The 20,834-nt window shown below is 35.6% G+C and overlaps 1 protein-coding gene and 2 long non-coding RNA genes across 4 annotated transcripts; 2 read left to right on the top strand and 1 right to left on the bottom strand.

Moving 5' to 3' along the window:
• The first annotated feature begins 111 nt into the window (after positions 1 to 111).
• S6kII (Ribosomal protein S6 kinase II) lies at positions 112 to 8,496 on the top strand. Of its 2 annotated transcripts, XM_065314621.1 has the most exons (6): positions 113 to 350; positions 3,973 to 4,007; positions 4,510 to 4,584; positions 4,645 to 4,968; positions 5,137 to 5,340; positions 5,393 to 8,496. In XM_065314621.1, exons 1-6 carry the CDS (start codon positions 323 to 325, stop codon positions 6,956 to 6,958), a joined length of 2,232 nt encoding a protein of 743 aa, XP_065170693.1. In that variant the 5' UTR covers positions 113 to 322; the 3' UTR covers positions 6,959 to 8,496. The 2 variants fall into 2 exon arrangements, with proteins under 2 accessions (XP_065170694.1, XP_065170693.1); XM_065314622.1 differs by lacking the exon at positions 3,973 to 4,007 and having other exon boundaries at positions 112 to 350.
• LOC135801233 (uncharacterized) lies at positions 1,779 to 17,410 on the bottom strand. Its single transcript, XR_010550336.1, has 3 exons — positions 16,922 to 17,410; positions 2,057 to 3,055; positions 1,779 to 2,005 (listed from the first exon to the last, which is right to left on the bottom strand). It is a non-coding gene; the product is annotated as an uncharacterized lncRNA (long non-coding RNA).
• Positions 14,103 to 14,810, top strand: LOC135800468 (uncharacterized). The gene is made up of 2 exons (XR_010550163.1): positions 14,103 to 14,384; positions 14,500 to 14,810. It is a non-coding gene; the product is annotated as an uncharacterized lncRNA (long non-coding RNA).
• Positions 17,411 to 20,834: the final 3,424 nt, after the last annotated feature.

The raw sequence follows: 20,834 nt of genomic DNA on the forward strand, positions 1-20,834 counted from the left end.
TTTTTTATAGATAATGTTTAAATTTTTGTTAATTTTTTCCTAGGCAACCGATTATACTTGCATGTTGTTTGGTCTGACATTTGACAGCGCGCGCGCATCGACCGCCATCTTTGAATCATCCGTCATGATGACAAGGATGACAATTCGCCTCCACAAGTGAAAAACTCATCGCGCTCGCAGTTGCGATCGCCGACGCAGACGCGAAACGTCTCGAGTGTCTGCCCCCGAGCGTGCCCAGTGCGGATCTCGGTGCTTCAGCGAGTGAATGTCTTCTTGTGGCCGCCGCCGTCGACTGTAATATGCCATTAGCCAACTCGGAACTATGGCAAATCCCGCACGCCGTGTTAGAGGTAAACCACACACCGAGCAAACAAACGCCTCACGCATCCAATCAACATTTTGCCATACACACCTCATCCTATGCGTTATTCATTTGTTTCGGATCGAATATCGCGATTATATCGCCTCGCATGTTCAAGTACAAAAGTATAGGATACACAGAGAGACAACGGCGGGCGTGTTGCATTCTGACTCGCGACCACCACGTGCTGATGTCAATTGCTGACGAATTGATTGACGAATCATTAATTATTTACCTTTAATTAACGCAAGAGTCACTTGTCATTCGGCGAGCATAGATACAGACATAGACGTAAATGCAAATTAGTCCACGACATCCAGACAATCCCCAGAGAGGAGCTCTGCGTGCTTTTATTATTTTACGTGCGTATGGTGTATGTATGAAATCGATAATTTAATTTTGTCTCGGTTCGTTAAAAGGGACAAAAACACCCTGGCTCAGGTGGCAGACGAATCAAATAAGTGAACAATGTAAAATTATTTGTTTGAACTTTTCTCTCCGGGTCACAGAAAGACTAATAAACTAATAAAGTATCTTTTTTTAAAAGTCATCTTATTCATAATTTGAATTTTGCCCTTGGAAAACGGTAATTACACAAGTTGTTTGTGTCGACTTTGGAAATTAATTTATTTCAGTCGCGCAGAGTGATTGTGTGCAGTTTAAATATTGTATCAGCGTTTGAAAACGCCCGAAAACAGTTTATAAGTTAAACAAAAGTTCATTGATAACTTGTGGTTTACACAAATTCGCGTTGTGGTTGGCTTTATCGTTTATCGTACCTCCATTCACAACAATATTTGTGTATTTAATACGTATTTATCAAGTTTCTGCTTCAGTTGACTGCATATTTTGTCCGGAATGTCTTTGAATGTGTTATTTTCATTTGTATATTGACTATTTTTTGATTCAACGTCATTTTATAGTATAACTAGGTAAATTTTCTATTAGATAAGTGATTATCTTATCAAAATCAAATATTTTGACGAGTTTAAATCAGGAAATACCTTTCACAGTCATTTTTCCTAACAAAAAACAGAAAATTATCAAGTTTCTGCGCTCCATTTCACCCAATATTTTGTCAGAAATGTCTTTAAATGTGTTAATTTCATCTGTTTCTTGATTGATTGATTGTTATTTCTTGATTTGATGCCATTTTGTAGAAGAATTCAATAAATTTTGAAGAGTTTCAATCAGGAAAAACATTTAAAGCACTTTTTTATATTTAAAATTAAAAATTATCAAGTTTCTGCTCCAGTTGACTAAATATTTTGTCAGAAATATGTTATTTTTGTCTGTATATTGTCTATTTTATGATTTGACGCCATTTTGTAGTAAAACTTAATAAAATTTTGTTGAATTTCAATCAGGAAATCTCTTAAAAAGTAATTTTTCCCACCTTAAACTTAAAAACTCATAATTTAAAAATACAAACGAGTATATTTATCGCAGTTTCAGTATGTTTCTTCCTGTGTGCTAATAAAAATTGCAGCTGTAGTAGACGACGAGTATAAAACAGATTACCCAGCACAAGCCGTTGATGCGATTGATCCACGGAAAGGTATACCTCGGGTTCTCGATAAACCTGCGCAGTTTGCTGAGTTTTTTCGTTGTTTGCCCATTGGGAAGCGTCGACGGCGTATAACCCTACGCAAAACCTCGATTAAAACACAATATTTACACAAAACACAGCCATACCTCGAGATATAGAATATCTCTGATCGGTGCGCGACACAGAGAACACCTTAAAATCCCACCGCAGTGCTGCATATGTCGACAGTAATCAGTAATACACTTCAAACAGTTGACATGCCCGCAGGGCAGGCGTATCGGATCACAAAAGTCCTGGAAACAAATCGGGCACTCCTCCAGGTTGTAGATGTAGTCGCGTCCTTTGAATATCTGCCACCATTCGGGCCAGCGGAGCAAAAAGATGGTCACTAGGTGACGCAGAATCATATAAATGCAGTATACCAGTATATTTACGGCTAGCAGCCAGATGAAAAGACGCGAGAAGAGGGTACCATCATGAAACCATTGTAAAATGATGGTTTGACACCGGGTGTAGAAATGTATGATGAAAGTCATGATGAAAAATAAGATAAAGTCTACCACACTGCATTGAAAAACCGAAAAACTTCAAAAATCTTACTCAGAGGTTGACATTTTCAACCAAAAAAGTCATGATTTTTGCAGTTGCTAGGTGATTTTAATTGGGATATGTGAAAGTTGCTTTTATCTTTTGAGTTTAATGTGACTAGGAACGAATGTATAAAGCAATATACGGGTTCTACTAGTTTTAGCATAATTACCTGTAAAAGTAATTTTATCTTTAATAGGAGAAGACGTTAAGCAGACATCAAAGCAAACATTAAACATGAATCTTTTACTACGTCTTGACTTTGAAGCTGCTTAATTTTATTTTTTATTTTTTGTGTGTTTAAATTGCGTAATTCATTGAATATTCAATATTCGCCGTGTGTTGTTAATCAATATCTGGCAATTTACACAATTCGCACACATGATACATTTATGCAAGTGACAATGGACTCGCTGAAATATAATACAGTACATAATCTCCAGTGACGCACGACGCTCTTCACCATCGCCGCCGCCAGGCAGACAGACATGATCGCCGATGTGGTGTCGACGGCGTCGTTACAAGCCTCGGAAGCTGGTGGCTCTGTATTTTCATCGCTGAAAATAAATACGTGGGCGACGTCCGCCCACAGAATAAATAATTGAGTTGCATAAAAAGTCGTCACAAGGGTCGGATTACTTTCCACCCTCTTCATTATTCATTAAGATTTTTATTTTATCATCATTATTTTCGAGAAAATCCAAAGATTAAATTACAATTATAAACATAAACAAAACAAAAATCTTGTGATTGATGTGATTTTCACTTTGTAATCACGTGATTTGTTGAGAAATCCTGCAAACACTTTGATTAATTGCACAAGTTGACTTTACAAGTCGACAAAAAGCGATTAAAACCTAATTTTCGCGTATTGTTTGTGGTCGAGTTAAATCGATATTGAGGAATTATAAGTAAGCGCGTGTGCGGTACAAATGACCCAAGGATTTGTTTGTGGCGCAGCGCAAATCCGATATCCAATTAATCGAATGCAAATATATCTGCGCACAATTGTGAATATATATTGATTTCGAATCGAATTACGCCGCGAAATATAAATTTTAGTTTATTGGCAATCGTGAAATTGCTCTGCAGTACGTGACCGCCAAGAAGCGCCCGCGAGGCCAGGGTCAGACGCGCGTCAGGAGTGTCGGGACCTTCGCACGCGAAAAACATGAAAACTTGTCGTCGGGCGCCTCCACCAAACAACTTACGAGATTTGTTTTTATAGGCGATTAAACGTGATTATCTCCAAACTTTTCATACTTTTCGAACTTATTTTTTATAATTATTATATTCTCATTTGAGTGTGTAACTTGGCGATGTTTTTTGTTCTTCAATTCTTTGATTCTTCAAATTTTTGGCGTGTTTATTGACTTAATATACATTTACTGCATAATTTGGCGCATTTCTCTAGCTGTTGGTTTATTTGTACTGAGTTGTTTTTACTGTAATCGGTTTGTTATTCATTTTGCAGCCATTGGATTGTCCAGGTCCCTAAGAATAGTGTCTGTACGTAAATCATATTTTTTATTGCATTCACTTCTCTAAGATAAGATTTTTTAAACAAATTAAATAAATTTTGAGCATAAAATACAGTTTGTATGCATTATCATCAGTTTGCACGTTTAGATAATTTAGTTTTAGATAGTTTTCTGCATGTGAATAACAATAATTGATCAGAATATTATGCAAGTGTTGATTTTTGATATTTACTTATAATTACTATAAACTAATAGATAGAAAAAGGGGCACAATCACATGACTTAGCTGCAAATTTAATTAAAATTGACGCTTTTGTATTGCCTTTACTTAAAACTGCTAATTAATAGCTAAGTTAACTTCTAGTTTGGTTATTGTAGCGAATTAGACTAGACAATGGTTCACAAAGGACGCACCAATAAAATAAACGTACACGTGTGTACACGTATGTGACTAATGCTTGTCGATTAGTGTGAATGCACCTTGGAAAGTGACTTAACCTTGCTTGGCTAACCTTTAAAATTGTTTACAGTCTGACAATGGCGATGACAATGCCGGATTGGACGAAGGGCCAGCCGAAGGTGATCATGAAATTGAGCTTGGAGAGGTTAGAAACTTTAAAAAACGCCATTTTGTTTTTTTATGTGCTAATGTCTTAAATTTTTAGGTTGTTAGAGATGGACATGATAAAGCCGACCCATCACAATTCGAACTACTCAAAGTTCTCGGCGAGGGATCCTTTGGCAAGGTATTCCTCGTCCGAAAAGTGGTGGGTAATGATGGCGGCACGCTGTACGCGATGAAGGTGCTGAAGAAAGCGACGCTCAAGGTGCGTGACCGCCATCGCACGAAAATGGAGCGCAATATTCTGGTTGATGTTGAACATCCGTTCATCGTTAAGTTACACTACGCCTTCCAGACGACTGGAAAACTCTACCTCATTCTTGATTTCCTACGCGGTGGGGATTTATTTTCGCGTCTCAGCAAAGAGGTAAAAAACATGTTTATACGCGCCGTAGTATATTTTTCCAGTAAAATGTCATGTTGTTGATGTAAAGTGCACGCGGCGTAATTCAAGCCATGCGTTTACAATAGCCAGTGTGTATACTAAGTGCTCGATTGTTTAATGTTTTCATAATTTGTTATTGTTTGAAACTAGGTTATGTTCACCGAGGAGGACGTGAAGTTCTACTTGGCTGAGTTGGCCTTGGCGCTCAACCATCTGCATTCGCTGGGGATAATCTATCGCGATTTGAAGCCGGAGAATGTTTTGCTTGATTCGGATGGACATATCGCCCTCACTGACTTTGGCCTCTCGAAATTACCTCTTGAAGAAGACAAAGCCTACAGTTTTTGTGGCACTGTAAGTCAATTTTCACATTTTCATAAAAAAAATAAAATATTTATCTTTTAAGATTGAATATATGGCACCGGAAGTAGTCTCCCGCAAAGGCCACTCCTTCGCAGCGGATTGGTGGTCGTTTGGTGTGCTCATGTTCGAAATGCTCACCGGAGGCCTTCCATTCCAAGGCTCCGACCGCAAAGACACCATGACTCAGATCCTCAAAGCCAAACTCGGAATGCCCGCGAATCTTAGCTCGGAAGCTCAAAGTCTCCTCCGAGCGTTATTCAAACGCAATCCTGCGAATCGCCTAGGCGCAGGCCAGGGTGGTGTGGATGATATGAAATCGCATGAGTTCTTCGCTACAATTGATTGGAACGCTCTACTTCAGAAACGAATACGACCTCCGTTCAAACCAGCAGTCTCAGGTCCTGATGACGCATACTTCGATTCAGAATTCACGTGTAAAACTCCCCGAGATTCACCAGGGGTGCCCGCATCTGCGAACGCGCATGAATTGTTCAGAGGGTTCAGTTTCATCGCGCCTTGTTTACTCGAAGGGCCAAACTGTAAACCATCACAGAAACGAGACGAGGTACCAATTCGACCTATGCGGACAAACGCGGCGAATTTCCTGGATGAATATGAAGTCCTCGGGGATGTGGGCCAAGGGAGTTATAGTGTTTGCAAACTGTGCAAACACAAATCCACTGGGCAGCAGTTTGCAGTAAAGATAATCCGAAAAACTAATAATTGCGATTGGCGAGAGGAAGTCGAAGTCCTCTTGAGATACGGACATCATCCGAATATTGTTTCCCTGAAAGGAGTCTATGAAGATTCCACGAAGGTTTACCTAGTTACTGAATACCTCAAAGGCGGTGACTTGATCGATTACATTTTCGCTAAAGTACACGTCAAAGAATCCGAAGCAGCTGCTATTTTACAAACCCTGGCGTTAACTCTGGCATTCCTGCATGAAAACGGCGTGGTTCATCGCGATTTAAAACCCGAGAATATTCTATTCTCATCCGAGGATAGAACACCGGCTAGTATGACCATTTGTGATATGGGATTCGCGAAACAATTGCGTGCGGACAATGGTTTGTTAATGACGCCGTGCTATACAGCGAACTACGTCGCGCCTGAAGTCCTCAAAAGACAAGGATATGACGCTGCGTGTGACATTTGGTCATTAGGCATCATCCTCTACATCCTGCTCTCGGGCAAAAGTCCGTTTAGCACGAAACCCAATGACACGCCGACGCAAATCCTACAACGCATCAGTTGTGGCAAACTCAACTTCAACGATCGAGTTTGGTCAGGTATCTCGCAAGCGGCGAAAGATTTAGTCTCGGATATGTTGCACATATCTCCCCAACGCCGCCCCACGGCCATGCAACTCACTAACAATCCATGGGTGAAAGGTAAACTTTACCATATTCAAGATGCGACTGCGCTTGCCTATCAAAACAACAACGGTAACAGCACGAAAGCTGAATTAAAACAGGCAGTGGCAGCGACTTTCCACGCGATTGCAACATCACCGAAAGTCGCCAATCTTGGACCAGTCGCTGGGTCGGATCTTGCGAAGCGCCGGTTCAAGGACAAAGCGTTGAAACGCGTACAAATTTCATCCTAACACTGGCCGGTCAGGATTTAATCTCTTGATTGCACTGTTGCGGCGTGGACACATTGAGACAGTGTTCATGTCGATGCTGTTGTTTGTTGCATTCAGTCGAGGGGATGTTTGACGCTTTGAAAAACGGAGATGATTGAGTATTGCGAGCATTGCGACGAGTCTAAACTGATATAGTCAATCGTGTAATCCCAGAAATAAATAAAATAACTAACAAACCCGCAAGACAACACAACACAGGTCAATTAATTCTAAACAAATTGTAACAATGGAATTGTAAACAGGTTATTTTGCGTAGTGTGCAATAATTCGTTGAGTTAGCCAGTCTAGAGTCAAATCTTCCATGAAATAGAAGTAGAATCAGTTATTTTACACAGAAAACTTAATTTATTCGTGTTAATCTTGCCAGGAATTCATTTAGATAGTCAATATTTATCACTCCGCACAAAAACAAACACAAAATACAGTAATTAATGCAAGTTGAATGTTAATATTGTTTATAGCGCATATTTTTGTATATATCTTTTTCTAATCGATACTTTTGTTTGAATAATTGAATTAATTATGTGATAAAATTTAAATTTATACGAAAAATGATTCACTTTTATTTGTGTTACTATTTATATTTAGACATGTACGAAATTATGATTAATTTAGTGTAGTTATTATATTATAGTTGCCATTCAATTCCTTCGTGTATGATGGAAGTTAAAAGGGAGTAAAAAATGGGAGAACTGCCTCAAAACATGTGTAAAATGTAAACGGATTTTATGCCAATGTAAATGTACTTGCAATTGCTTTTAATGTGGAGATGTGGAAACGAATTTTAATCAAAACGCTCCGCACAGCTGTGAATTGTGAAGTTGTGAACGTTCGGAGATGCGAAACTTAATGGCCTACAACCAATATTCGAACGCAATCGTTCGAAGTTTGAAATATTACAACCTAAAAAACGATTTATAACAGATAGTAAACTGAAATAGTATTAATTCTAAGCAGCCTTGTTACTACAATTAACTGTTATTGAATATGTAGAGCTCTACAAAGCGTATATATAATATATTTTCCCAATTTTAGATGATGAAGAAGCAGGAGATCAAGTTGAAGTTGATATTCGTAAAAAATGTTCCGTGAGTGAGACAAATGAGATGTTTTAATAATGATGTAATATTGTAAATTCACAAAGAGCGATTTTCCCAGTTGTAGTGTGTAGTTCATGTAAAAAAAAGTATCAATGTGCCATTGTTATACATATAAATTATAAAATTATGAAAGAAATTATCGAAAATCAGGTACAAGAAGTACAAGAAAAGCAGAAAAATGTCACAGAAGCATCATTGCTTTTTGTAAATTGTAATTATCACACTTCCTTGTATTACAAAACAAATGTAATCGATATGTTGTTGAAAATTGAAAGAAAAAAAAACGTGCAAATTATATATAAATATTTAAAATGCACTCTAAAGACAAAAAAAACTGTTATAATATTATGAGAGTATAATATGCAGATGATTATTACAATTATATGTATTTCCATACAAGTAATCGTTGTATTTAAGCACACAAAATGTCCGCCAGGGTGATTTCATCAACGTAATCCCACAGCGAAAGTAAATTTTATGTCCTTGACCGTCAGGTTGATTGCTTAAGCCGACGCGGGCGCAATTAATCTTCTAAATACGAACCATAAAACGATTTTTACGCGCTGGGCTTTCGCTTTTATTTTTATTTCCCCAACATTAAAACCGAAATATTTTGTGCATCGGAAGCATGCTGGTTATTATGTGGCGCGTGACTTGAACAATGCGAGCGTAAAATAAAACTTAGCACCTTTCGCTTGTTGGCAGTAAGATGGCGGCCAACATGGCGCTGTAAACGTGTGGGCGATACACGAACGGAAGCTGAATTATTCTGTCTGGACCCATAAAACCGAGCACGCCGCGCTCGTATAATATAAAATCATGCAGGGAGAGGAGGAGGAGGAGGGTATAAAGGTGGTATGTGCGCTTCGAATCGGCTTAAATCAGGCATAATGCCCGTCTTATAACGTCGCGAGCGTAACGTTTTTATTACGAACGAATAACCCGATCCGATGAAGGCAAACTTTGCGCACAAGAAACCTTCACATACATACAGGAATATACTCGTATATGTATATAGTCACGGTAGTCGTATCGTTATACGACAATAATAACGTTTGACGTTTTTGCGCGAAATCAAATCGTCGAATCGCGACATCTCGTGCAGTTAAACTCGCCGCAGAACGAGCGCATAAATAATATGAAATGTCGTAAAGCACATTCGCAAGCTTTTGCGGACGTGCACGCCGATGGATGCGCCGAATGGCGGAAATGTGATTGGAATTTTTAAACCGCCGAAAATTCAAACTACACTCAAGAATAAAATCAAACAGTTGTGATAAATGTGATTAAAATGTAATTTCACGCTTAGGTGCTCACATGGACAATAAATGTAACTCATCGTTAATGCATCGGTTGCAATTCATTGAATTTCATTTCGTGCTCCGATCGAAGAACAATAAACTTGGCGTCGGGAAAGCAATACAGACAATGAGACAATGTGAATATTTTTCGAAAATTGCGCAGTGGAAGCCGGAAAATGTAGATTTTCCAACGCCTTGCGAGATTCTAACGGCTTTAGAGGAGTACGAGTACATTATTATCTCTGGATATCTTGAAAGTGCTTACGATTGCAGTTTGCAGTCTTAAGCTCACGCTAGTTCAAGCGAAACATAAAGGGTTAAACCAAAAAACCGGCAAAAATGTTTTTAAACGCAAAACTAACGCCATCTACACAAAAAAATAAAATTTATAGGTTATATTAGGATAATATAGGTTATAAAAACATATTTTAATTTTATTATTTGTGAAATAGTGAAAATTCATGTTTATTCCGACAGAAAGAGAAGAGGATTGTTTGTGTGGTCGAGGGACTCGTGGTTGGTGCAGTGCGACATCGTAAACCATACGAGAAGACAAAACCCTTCTTACTTATCACAGCCATAGTGGTAGTGGCTAGTAATTCATACGTATACAGAGTGTTCCCGAAACAAAACTTGGAATAAACACACTTTTAACGCATAAGATCTTCTAAAGTTTGTGTTTCTAACGGTTTACTTGTTCCGCATCTTTATTTAACGCCTTTGGGGATTTTGTCTCGCGTAACTTTCCAACCCTTCGCCGGGCGCGCGTGACTGTGACTGTGTTTCTACGATTCCTCTACTCGCGCCCGAAGTGTGTGCGGATTGAGAGGATGAATGAGAGCGGCGAGAGAAACTTGTTGCTAAGTTGCATTTTCATTTGGGCGTCGCGACGCCGCCACTAAGGAAATTGCTTTTAACTATTTATTATGAGGCGCGCGTCGCGCGATAAGCAAATTGTGGAGACCTGCCAGATGCAAATGGGGAACGCGCGGCGCGATGCCAACATTTGCATATGTTTGTACAAATTGCTTTCATACGTGGCAAGCGACAGAATGCGGAGAGCTGTAAATTTTGGGCGACAAAGTTTAATCTTGAAAGAAAATTTAAAATAAATAAATAAAGTAAAAGGTAAAGTAGTATTATTAGTTTTAGGAGGTGTAAAAGTATTATTAAAACATGCAGCAAGTTTTCAGATATAAATTTACGAAAATAGAACTAAATTTGAACAGAAAAGACAGGAGATACAGGGTGTTTTAAAAATTATACTTTAAAATTACTTTTAAGGGATTTTTTGATGAAATTATGAAAAAATACTAAATTTTGATGAAAAAAGAGCAGAAGATACAGAGTGTTATGCAAAATATACTTAAATTTGCTTAAAATTAATAAAAACATTATTTTAAGTAGTTTCAGAGGGTTTAAAATGACATTTACAGATAAAACACCTTTTTAGCTATAAAATTATGAAAATCCCAGCAAATTTTAACAAAGAAAGAGCAGGAGATACAAGGCGTTTCCCAAAATTAGCCTAAAATTTACTTTTGAGAAGTTTTTAGTCAAAAACTATCTGAAAACTTTTCCTGTGAATATAATTCCTGATAAAACCTAAAACTCATAATCTACAGAGTGTTTTGCTTCAAAAACTATAAAAATTTTATCCTAAATGTTCAAAAATAAACTCTTAATATCCCCACGACGTAATGTACACAGATTAAGGTCATGACAGCGTGACACATGCACGCCCAGGATGAAATCGACGAAATTGTGGAATCATCAATCATTTCAATGATTGTGCTACACTGCTACACGTCCTCCATCTCTCCTATCCTTCGATATGTGACGCCTGCAACGTAACAGTTGTTTGAGCTCAATAGCTCAACCGGCTCAACTGTCAAACACACACATACACTATGTCCACAACCCTCAATCACCACAATTTCCCAGAATAAAAACACAATATTACCCCGATGAAAATGACAAACACACTGTATATGTATAAACATATGATATGTATAGCCTGTTGGTGCGTCGTTGTTTCAATGTGATTTATGACCGATTTATGGCGAGTCCATCAGCGAGTGCGCCATGCATATAATGAGCGTTTAATGCGCACCCACCCCGGGGTGGCGCATGACAGGATGCATTCTAGATTTTACAGTCTAAATATTTATGCATTACTCATACACCCCTATGGATACTTGAGACAAGTTCATTTGTCATGATATTAGAAATATTGCAAGAATTTAATTTTTAATATTTCAAATAGTGACATCTAGCGGTGATTATATTCAACTTGAGTAGGCTAGTATAAAATTTAATATTCTGAGCATACTCGTGAGGAAATCTTCTCGTACGTGACGCGCGTTATATTATTATAGATGATGTGCTTTTAACACTTTTCCGGCCGCCAGTTAGGCGCCCCCATGCGCTTAATTAAATTACACCTCATCGCAATCCGATTAATAAAAACTGCACATCGGGAAAAACCCGGTGTTTTACAATTCCGCGCACGTTTCGCTTCGTTCGTCTTTTTGCGTTTTTGCGTCGTCAGGAACACTTGTAACTACGAAAATAGAAATAAAACTTCAGTCGAAATCAGTGGTGTACACGTTAAAAATACTAATTAATTTCGATGCGCAAATATTCTGTTTTGTAGGTAGAAGTGATTTATATTCGCAGACAATTTTCATTGTTTCATGACGCATCCTAATGAAGTATTATTTTAATAGAAAGCTGAATTGAAAATGTAGTGTTGATCTAGTGATGCGAGACGAGAGACTATGAAGACTGTGCAGTCTGTAGTTTATATCAGTCATCAAATTACTAATTAATTTATAATTAGCATAGTAATTAATAATTACGCCGCGCGGCGAAACTATCTCGACGTAATAAGAAATTTCGCATGGAGGGAAATTTCGACACGGCTGGAAATTAGTGGGGAATTTGTAAGATTTCCGTGTGGCGGAAAGTTTGTACAAACATGGGGTTTAAGTCTTCTGGTTTCATGTCGAAAATATGAATAAATAAGAATGAAAGTTCGTAAGTTTTAACTTTATGAAAAAAAAATGGTTGTTTGTAAAGTAGGTTTACGATCGAGATGTTTACGTGATAACGTCTTATTGGTGATATAAGTTTTTTTTGTTGCAATTGTTGTAACACTCAGCGGCGTAGCGTGCCTTGTCGGGGCCCCGTATAAATTTTTTTTGGAGGCCCTTATATGGAGGTAAAGGTTTTTCTTTACACACTTTGGGGGCCCCCGTGGCCCGGGGGCCCCGTATAATTGATACGGCAAATACGGCGGTAGCTACGCCCCTGGTAACACTTCACTTGCACTTCACATTTTGTTTCACTGTTAAATATTCAACGAAAACTTAACCGCACGAGAAAATCTCCATTCGTTTGTATGCCGCTAGAGTGAGAGAGACGGAAGATCGGTCCACTCACTCGAACGCTATGCCTGCCTCCGCTCGTGTGGATTTCACGGAATGACTGGCAGCGCTCGAGATGAGACGGGAGATCGGTCCGTCTCTCTCTCTCTCGTTATACCTGCGATCGGCCTCGTGACACAAGTTTCTGAACATGTCACCCGACTAAAACGATTTTAAAGACGTTATCACGTCAAAAGATAAAACGGAAAGATTTGTTGAAAAACGAAGTTTTTGTTGGAATTGCTTAAATAATGTGAGTTTTATGAAAGAGTTTAGTTTATTTCCATTTTAATTTTGTGTTGTGTTAGAGTATTAACAGTTTGGAAAATGCCAGTATACTGTTAACCACCTGTTAACCATCACAAAATTAAAATATAAATAATTTTCCCAAAGTAAAACTAAATAAAATTATACATAGTTCTTCGAATTAAACAGAGATGTCCCAGCGATGCACTTATTTGCATTTAATTCTCAGCTCGCAGTTCTCGCAATAAACTGGTTGTTTTTACTGGTCTTTGTTCATGTGTAGGGAGATTAGATTGAGTTCAACGGCAAGAATCGTGTACGTGCGAGATGCAAGATTTATTTGCACGAAATAAACAGCATCGTTCGTTGACGCACTGTCTTCTGATAAGCAGATATACACAATACCTCTAGCGTGTAATAAATAAACAAACTTGTGTTTTACGATTGTGAAGCAAATTTATACTATTATTCATTAATTTCTCTATGAATTATTATTTGGTTCATTACCAGTAAAATTACTTTGAAGATTAATCAGAGTTGCATTTCAATTTAATAGTATGAAATAATTGATTGACTTTGTTTTCGTTTTTGAATTCATAATTCATGTTAACAATATAAATTAAATATTATTAGGTATTAATTGATTAAAGCATAATTTAATGCATTATACACATTCTTAGCTAGTATCACATTGCTTGTTATTATCAACGCTGTGTTTGTTAGAGGAAGAAGAAGTACGACTGGCTTGAGTTAAAAAGAGACCGTATTCCGTATTAAGTTTTTAGGTGTATACGCGCACTTTACTTAAATGTAACTCTTTAGTGTGACGCTAGATGCCGCAGCGATGCACTTATTTGCATTTAATCCCCAACTCTACTCTCGTATCAAACTGGTTGTTTTTGTGGATACGTTGTTTGTGTAGTAGTGACTTTGCAATGAGTTAAACTACAACAGTCGTGTACATGTAGGCACACGCTTCTACCACACGTAAAATTCAACTTCGCTTCGATGTTCTACCTTGTCATATTCAGATAAGCAGATCAACGTAATATATGAGCCGTTTATTTTGAAAGTGACCTAACTCCGTTTTTCAATTTTTTACCGGTTATCATGGTTACATGTACAACTTCATGTTATTTATCAGTGACACACGTCAGATTGCTTATATTCAGAGAAAATACGGTACATTTTTTACACATAGGTTTTCCGAATTAATTGAATAACTGACCCGTGTGGTTTGAAAGTGGCCTAACTCCATTTATAGTTACATCAAGGTATTTACTATTGATAATAACGGAAAGCAGCGATGAAGGTAATTTCAATTAATTAGTATTTACAAGTCCACCTCATTTTTGGGACAATTGCGTTAGTTAATTAACCTGTACGTTTAATTAATATAAAACTTAAAATTTAATATTAAATTATAGAAATTATTGCACCCATGAGGAAGAACCGAAGAAGACCACTTAGTTCAGATAGTGAAAAAGAAATAGTAATAATTAATAATTTAAAAAAAGCGAATAAGAAAAAGAGTTATAAAACAATATTCCTCGTCAGAGGATGAAGATTCAAATAACAATGGAGAAAAGATTGATGCACCATATATCCAAAAAGTGCGAAAGATAAAACGGAATTCAGGAAAAAGATATTGCAGTTAAACCGGAAGTATTGTTCATGAAAAAAATTTCGTAACAAAGATTGTGGTTGTCGGAATGCGTGCACAAAAAATTATAATGAAGAAGAAATAAAGAACAGTTTTGAGAAGTTTTGGGGTTTGGCAGATTTTAACAAACAAAATGTATTACTTCACGAAGCTGTCTGTGAAACGAAGACGTTTTTTTTCTTCAATTTGAAACATCTTAAATTATGTTGAATGGACTTGGGCATCTTCAAATTTTATAATGAATCTGGCTGTTAATTTTGAAAGTGGCCCAACTCCATTCTTGATAAGGAAACGCACGTTATTTACTTAATAATTGCCACTATTTTAACTGGAACTTTAAATTTAACATCCTTAGATACGCTTAAGCAGTATGACTTCTTTGTATCTTATACGTATATTTTTAAATTCATTGAAACGCAAAACTTTCAATATCTCGATTTGAAGATAAATGGAGTTAGGCCACTTTCAAAATAAGCGGCTCATATACATGCAGAATTTCGTATAATAAATGAACACAATTTAATTATACTATTTTATAGGAAGTTAATACAATTATTCCTCAATTATTTTTTATTAAATATTATATATAATTTGGTACATAAATAATACCAATTCTGTGGAAAAAATTATTTGTGTTTTTTTTTAATATGTAATGTAGAAATCCACTAAAGGAAAATCTTACAAATTTTCCACAAATTTCCAAGAGTGTCGAATTTTTCCTCCAATTAATACACGCAATTATTAATTATTTAATTCTAGCATCACTTTGTGTGTAAGAATCAATGAGGTAGTTCTTAGAAGCAGAAGTATAACTGCATTGTGTTAATAAGAGACAACCATATTTAGTATTGTGCATTTATGGAATACATGCATGCGTGCGAGAGAACGCGCAACAAACGCCTTACTCACTGACCCCACTTAAGCTTTACTCTTCAGTAAATCCCTAGATGTCGCAACCATGCACTTATTTGCATTTATTTGTTCCCCGCACTAAACTCGTTGTTTACTAGAGATTTGTTTGTGTAGTAGTGCGATTACATTGAGTTTACATTTATGCACTCGTGTAGGTATAAGAGAGATGTAGCGTCTATTCGCACAAAATAAACCACTACTGATAAGCAGATAAACACAATATTTTTATGGCGTAATAAATAAAAAATGCGTTTTATGATTATGCATGAAAATTAAAATATTATAGGACTTCAATTCGCAATTAATGTATGAGGTATTCCATGCCAAATCAACCACTTTTGAACCCGACCCTTTTTGATTTAACTGAAACTTTTCTATTTTTTTCTACCCTTTGAGAAACGTTTATTAGATTTTTTTTTTTTGAAAGTAGAAAATTGTCATTTGTGGGACGTAATTTTTTTTTATTAAATTTAAAAATATATAAAATAACATTGACTCACTCCGGAATTAGTGGGAGTTGTTGTCAAATTAATTGAAGTTTTTTTTTACACAAGAAAAATATTCATTTAAAATGGCGAACTTCGAAAAAATCACAATTTTAAACTGCAACAGTCGTTTACATGTGAAACGCTTCTATCGCACGTAAAATTCGGCTTCGCTTCGATCTATCCTCTGATACTCAGATAAGCAGCTCAACACAATATTTACATGCTAAATTCAGTATAATAAATAAACACAATTGAATTATTATATTTTATAGAAAATTAATTCAATTATTCTTCAATTTGTTTCTGAATAAATATTATTTCGTCCATAAATAATACCAAAATGCATAAAAATTTTATTTGTATAATATTTATTTAAATTTTACGTTATTGAATTACAATTTTATTTGCGTTAGCGCCTAAAATTTAAATAAATATTAACAATTATTAATAATAAATATATTAACAATGGATTATGAATTCTGCAAAAATGAAAATTATTGGTATTTATTTTAGTATGAGATGTTTGAATTCACCACACGGAAATAATATAAATTCCCCACTAATTTCCAAGAGCATCGAAATTTCCATCCAATTAATGCACAAAATTATGAATGTGATGAGAGTATTAATCTCATCACTTTATGTGTGAAGATCATTGTGGTTGTTCTTAGAAGTAAAAGTACCACTGCATTATGTTAAAAAGAAGCAGCCGTATTTGTGTATTTAAGCAATAAGTGCGAGCGTGCGAGAGAACGCGCAACAATCACCTTACTCTTACTCACTCACCTCACTTAAGTTTGACTCTCCAGTAAATGCCTAGATGTCGCAACGATGCACTTCTTTGCATTAAATTCACATCTGAGTTCTTTGCAGTTAACTCGTTGTTTTTACTAAACAGTTGCTCGTGTAGTGGTGTGGTGAGATTACAATGAGTTCGCATTCATACACTTGTGTATAAGTGAGATGCAGCGTCTATTCGCACGAAATAAACAACTTCGTTCGTTGACGCACTGTCTTCCGATAAGCAAGTAAACACAATATTTCTAACGCGTAATAAATCAAGAAACTTGTGTTTTATGATTATGTATGACAATTAAAATATTATATTTCAATTTACAGTTAATATGAACACTATTTCCAACATAAAATATATCCAAAAATTGATGTAACTTTAAATAAATACAACACTGATGTTGTTCTTCCGTCTACTAATGAGTAATAATTAATTATTGTACATATTCGTGCATTAAATACTTAGTTCAGTTTTCGTTGCATTTTATTTGTTAGAAGCAATGTGGTGTTTGTTATTGCAAGAAGTAAGTGTAAGACCGGTTAAAAAGAAATAGCCATACAGCACAACTCTGGTATGAGCGAGTTCAGCACATCTTACTTAAAAGTAACTCTATGGAGTGACACTGGATGTCGCAGCGATGCACTTATTTGCATTTAATTCTCATCTGAGTTCTTCGCAGTAAACTTGTTGTTTTTCGATAGAGATGTTCGTGTAGTAGTGAGATTACGTTTCGTTCTCATTCATACACTCGTGTATGAGCGTCTATTCGCACGAAATATAAACACAATATTTCTAACGCGTAATAAATAAACTTGTATTTTGTAATTGTGCATGAAAATTAAAATATATACTTCAATTCGCAATTTATAGGTATATCCCTACATTATTACATATATAAAATATATCCAAATATGACGGTACCTTTAAAATTTCACCTGTGTTGTACTTCCGCATAGGAATGATAATTAATAAAAATAATTATTAATTGAACATATTAATGCATTAAATTATCAGTTGAGTTTTCATAGCATTTTATTTGTTAGAATCAATGCGTTGTTTGTTAGAGGAAGAAGTAATATTGCCTTGTGGTAAAAAGAAATACCCGTATTTCATGTCAATCCTATAATTTGTAGTGAATGCATGTTGTGTTTACTGCAGTGTTTTAATGGAAACTTATGTATGTGTGCGTTCATACAAATCTTATTAAAATGAAACACACTTCATAGAATGATACAAGATGTCGCAGCAATGCACTTATTTGCATTTAATTCTCAACTGAGTTCTCTTATCAAACTCGTTGTTTCTACCAGAGAGTTTGTTCTTGTAGTAGTGACATTACATTCAGTTCACATTCATACACTCTTGCATGGGTGAGATGCAGCATGTATTCGCACGAAATAAACAACTTCGTTCGTTGACGCACTATCTTCAAATAAGCAACAAACACAAAATTTCTAACGCGTAATAAATAAAGAAATTTGCGTTTTATGATTATGCATGAAAATTAAATTACACTTCAATTCGCATATTAATATAATTTACATTTAATATACCAAAATATGTATGTAATTTTAAAATTTCAAATGTACTATATTTCTGTAAACTAATACTGACTAATAATATCAATTAATAATTATTCGTTAATTATATATTTGTTAAAGAAAAAGTAAAACTGCGTTGAGGTAATATGATACCCGTTATTACCCGTATTTGATATCGTTTGTTTGTGTGTGGTAAGTGCACGTTGCGTTTATTGCAGTGGTTTATTGGCAACTTATGCATGTGTGTGTTCACGCAGATCTTACTTAAATGTAACTTTCTAGAGTGACACTAGATGTCCCAACAATGCACATATTTGCATTTAATTATCGGCTGAGTTCTTGTATCAAACTGGTTGTTTTTATCAGAGTTCGTATTGTTGAATTTCACAAGTAAGATACATTGAATTCAACGGCGGTACTCGTGTATTTGTGAGATGTAGCGTCTATTCGCATGAAATAAACAACTTCGTTCGTGGATGCACTGTCTTCTGATAAGCAAATAAACACAATATTTCTAGTGTGTATTAAATTAGGAAACTTGAGTTTTATTATTATGTATTAAAATTAAAATAGTGTACTTCATTATGCATTGATGGGCATTATTTTCAACATAAAATATATCAAAAAATGGATATAACTTTAAAATACAACACTGATGTTCTTCCGTATACTAATGTATATTAATTAATTATTGTACACAATAATGCATTAAATACTTAATTGTATTGTATATTTAATTTTTGTTGCGTTTTATTTGATTGATTCAATGTTGTGTTTGCTTAAACTGGCTCAAGAAATAAGTTAAAAAGAGATAGTCGCATTTGTTATTGTTTAGTTGTTAAGTGCAGTGAGTTCACGATGGATTTACTGGCAACTTACGTATATGTGCGTACACGCAGATCTGACTTAAATATAACTATTTAGTGGTACACTAGATGCCGCAACGATGCACTTATTTGCATTTAATTCCCAACTGAGTTCTAACATCAAACTGGTTGTTTTTATCAGGGAATTGTCTATTGCCGTTGTGATTTCGCATTGGGTTAAACTGCAACAATCGTACAGGTAAAATTCTACTTCACGTCGCCTAGTATCTTCTGATAACAAGATAAGCAAGTAAACACAACATTTCTACGCCAAGTTCTCCTATAATACATAAACAAAGATGAATTGAAGAATTGAATTAAAATTGTATAATAAATTAATACTAATCATTTGTACATATATTATTTGTTTCATAAATAAAACTAAATGATTTTTGAAAAAGTTTAAAAATGATTAAAGCGACATTTCTGTATACTAATGTGAAGTAATTCAGTATTGCACATATTATTGCATTAAATAATACTAGACCCTTTGTTTGATAAAATTAATACGCCTTTGCGTGCGTAGTAATACAGTGCACGTTTCATTAAACTGCAACTTATGTACGTGTGAGTTCACGCACAGCACTCTTTACTTAAATATAACTCTTTAGCGTGACGCTAGATGTCAGTGCAATGCACTTATTCGCATTTAATTCCCAACTAGAGTATCAGCATAAAATGTTTGTTTTGATCATAATTTATTTATCAGTAGTAGTGAAACCGCGTGTTCATGTGAACTCATGAATCACTATCAAATAAAATGCATTCAATTGTTAAATATTCCTCGTAACATAATCGAAACTTTATAAATCAAGCAAAAGAAAATGTTAGCACATATTGTACATATATTATTAGCAAACGTAACACAATAAACAACAAATCCAATAACACACTGCACAGAATAACATCTTTGAAGTTGTGACGCGCTGTGTTCCCCGCGGGGAAAATTGACGAAATATGCGAACATGTCGCACTGTCGCAGCATTGGGGATAGTTTGCCGGATATGCGTAGGTAAATCAAGCAAATAGGCATAAACGAATAGAGCACAACGCAAAACATCCAAGAAGAAAAAAATGGAAAACAAAGTGGAAAATAAGACAAGAAGACGCTTTTTATTTTTGCCAAGGCTGAAATCTAATAGAAATAGAAAATGGGATGAAAATTCGAAACAGGCAGGCAGAAAATTGTACGCTTTGAAGTTTACAACTTGATATATACACATACACACATCCTCTCATTGAGAAAATACAATTTCACACACATTTTTCAAATAAACTCAACGAAAAAAAACTGTACTCGTAATGAAATGAAGCAGTAAAGTTTACTCTCATTCCGTTTTTGTTATTTTACTTCAGCTTTGACGAATTTAATATTTGACTAATATATATCTCCGTACTACACATATGATTTGATACGATGATGTGGATGATGAGAAAATGAAAGAAAGCTCGTGACTCGCCCCGATGTGGAATCTCTCTGGAGATTAAATGGCATTGCG

Source organism: Atheta coriaria, unplaced genomic scaffold (assembly GCF_025399875.1).
Source record: "Atheta coriaria isolate IRGN ID8LTWV9N9 unplaced genomic scaffold, Caltech_Dcor_3.1 hic_scaffold_10_pilon, whole genome shotgun sequence".
In the NCBI taxonomy this organism is placed as follows: Eukaryota; Metazoa; Arthropoda; class Insecta; order Coleoptera; family Staphylinidae; genus Dalotia; species Dalotia coriaria.

Excerpts from the sequence above, each read along its gene's own strand:
- S6kII (XM_065314621.1), top strand. The coding sequence starts at position 323 with ATGGCAAATCCCGCACGCCGTGTTAGAG. Across the intron at positions 4,008-4,509 it reads GGTCCCTAAGAATAGTGTCT|TCTGACAATGGCGATGACAA; the intron begins GTACGTAAATCA and ends AATTGTTTACAG. Across the intron at positions 4,969-5,136 it reads TTTCGCGTCTCAGCAAAGAG|GTTATGTTCACCGAGGAGGA; the intron begins GTAAAAAACATG and ends GTTTGAAACTAG.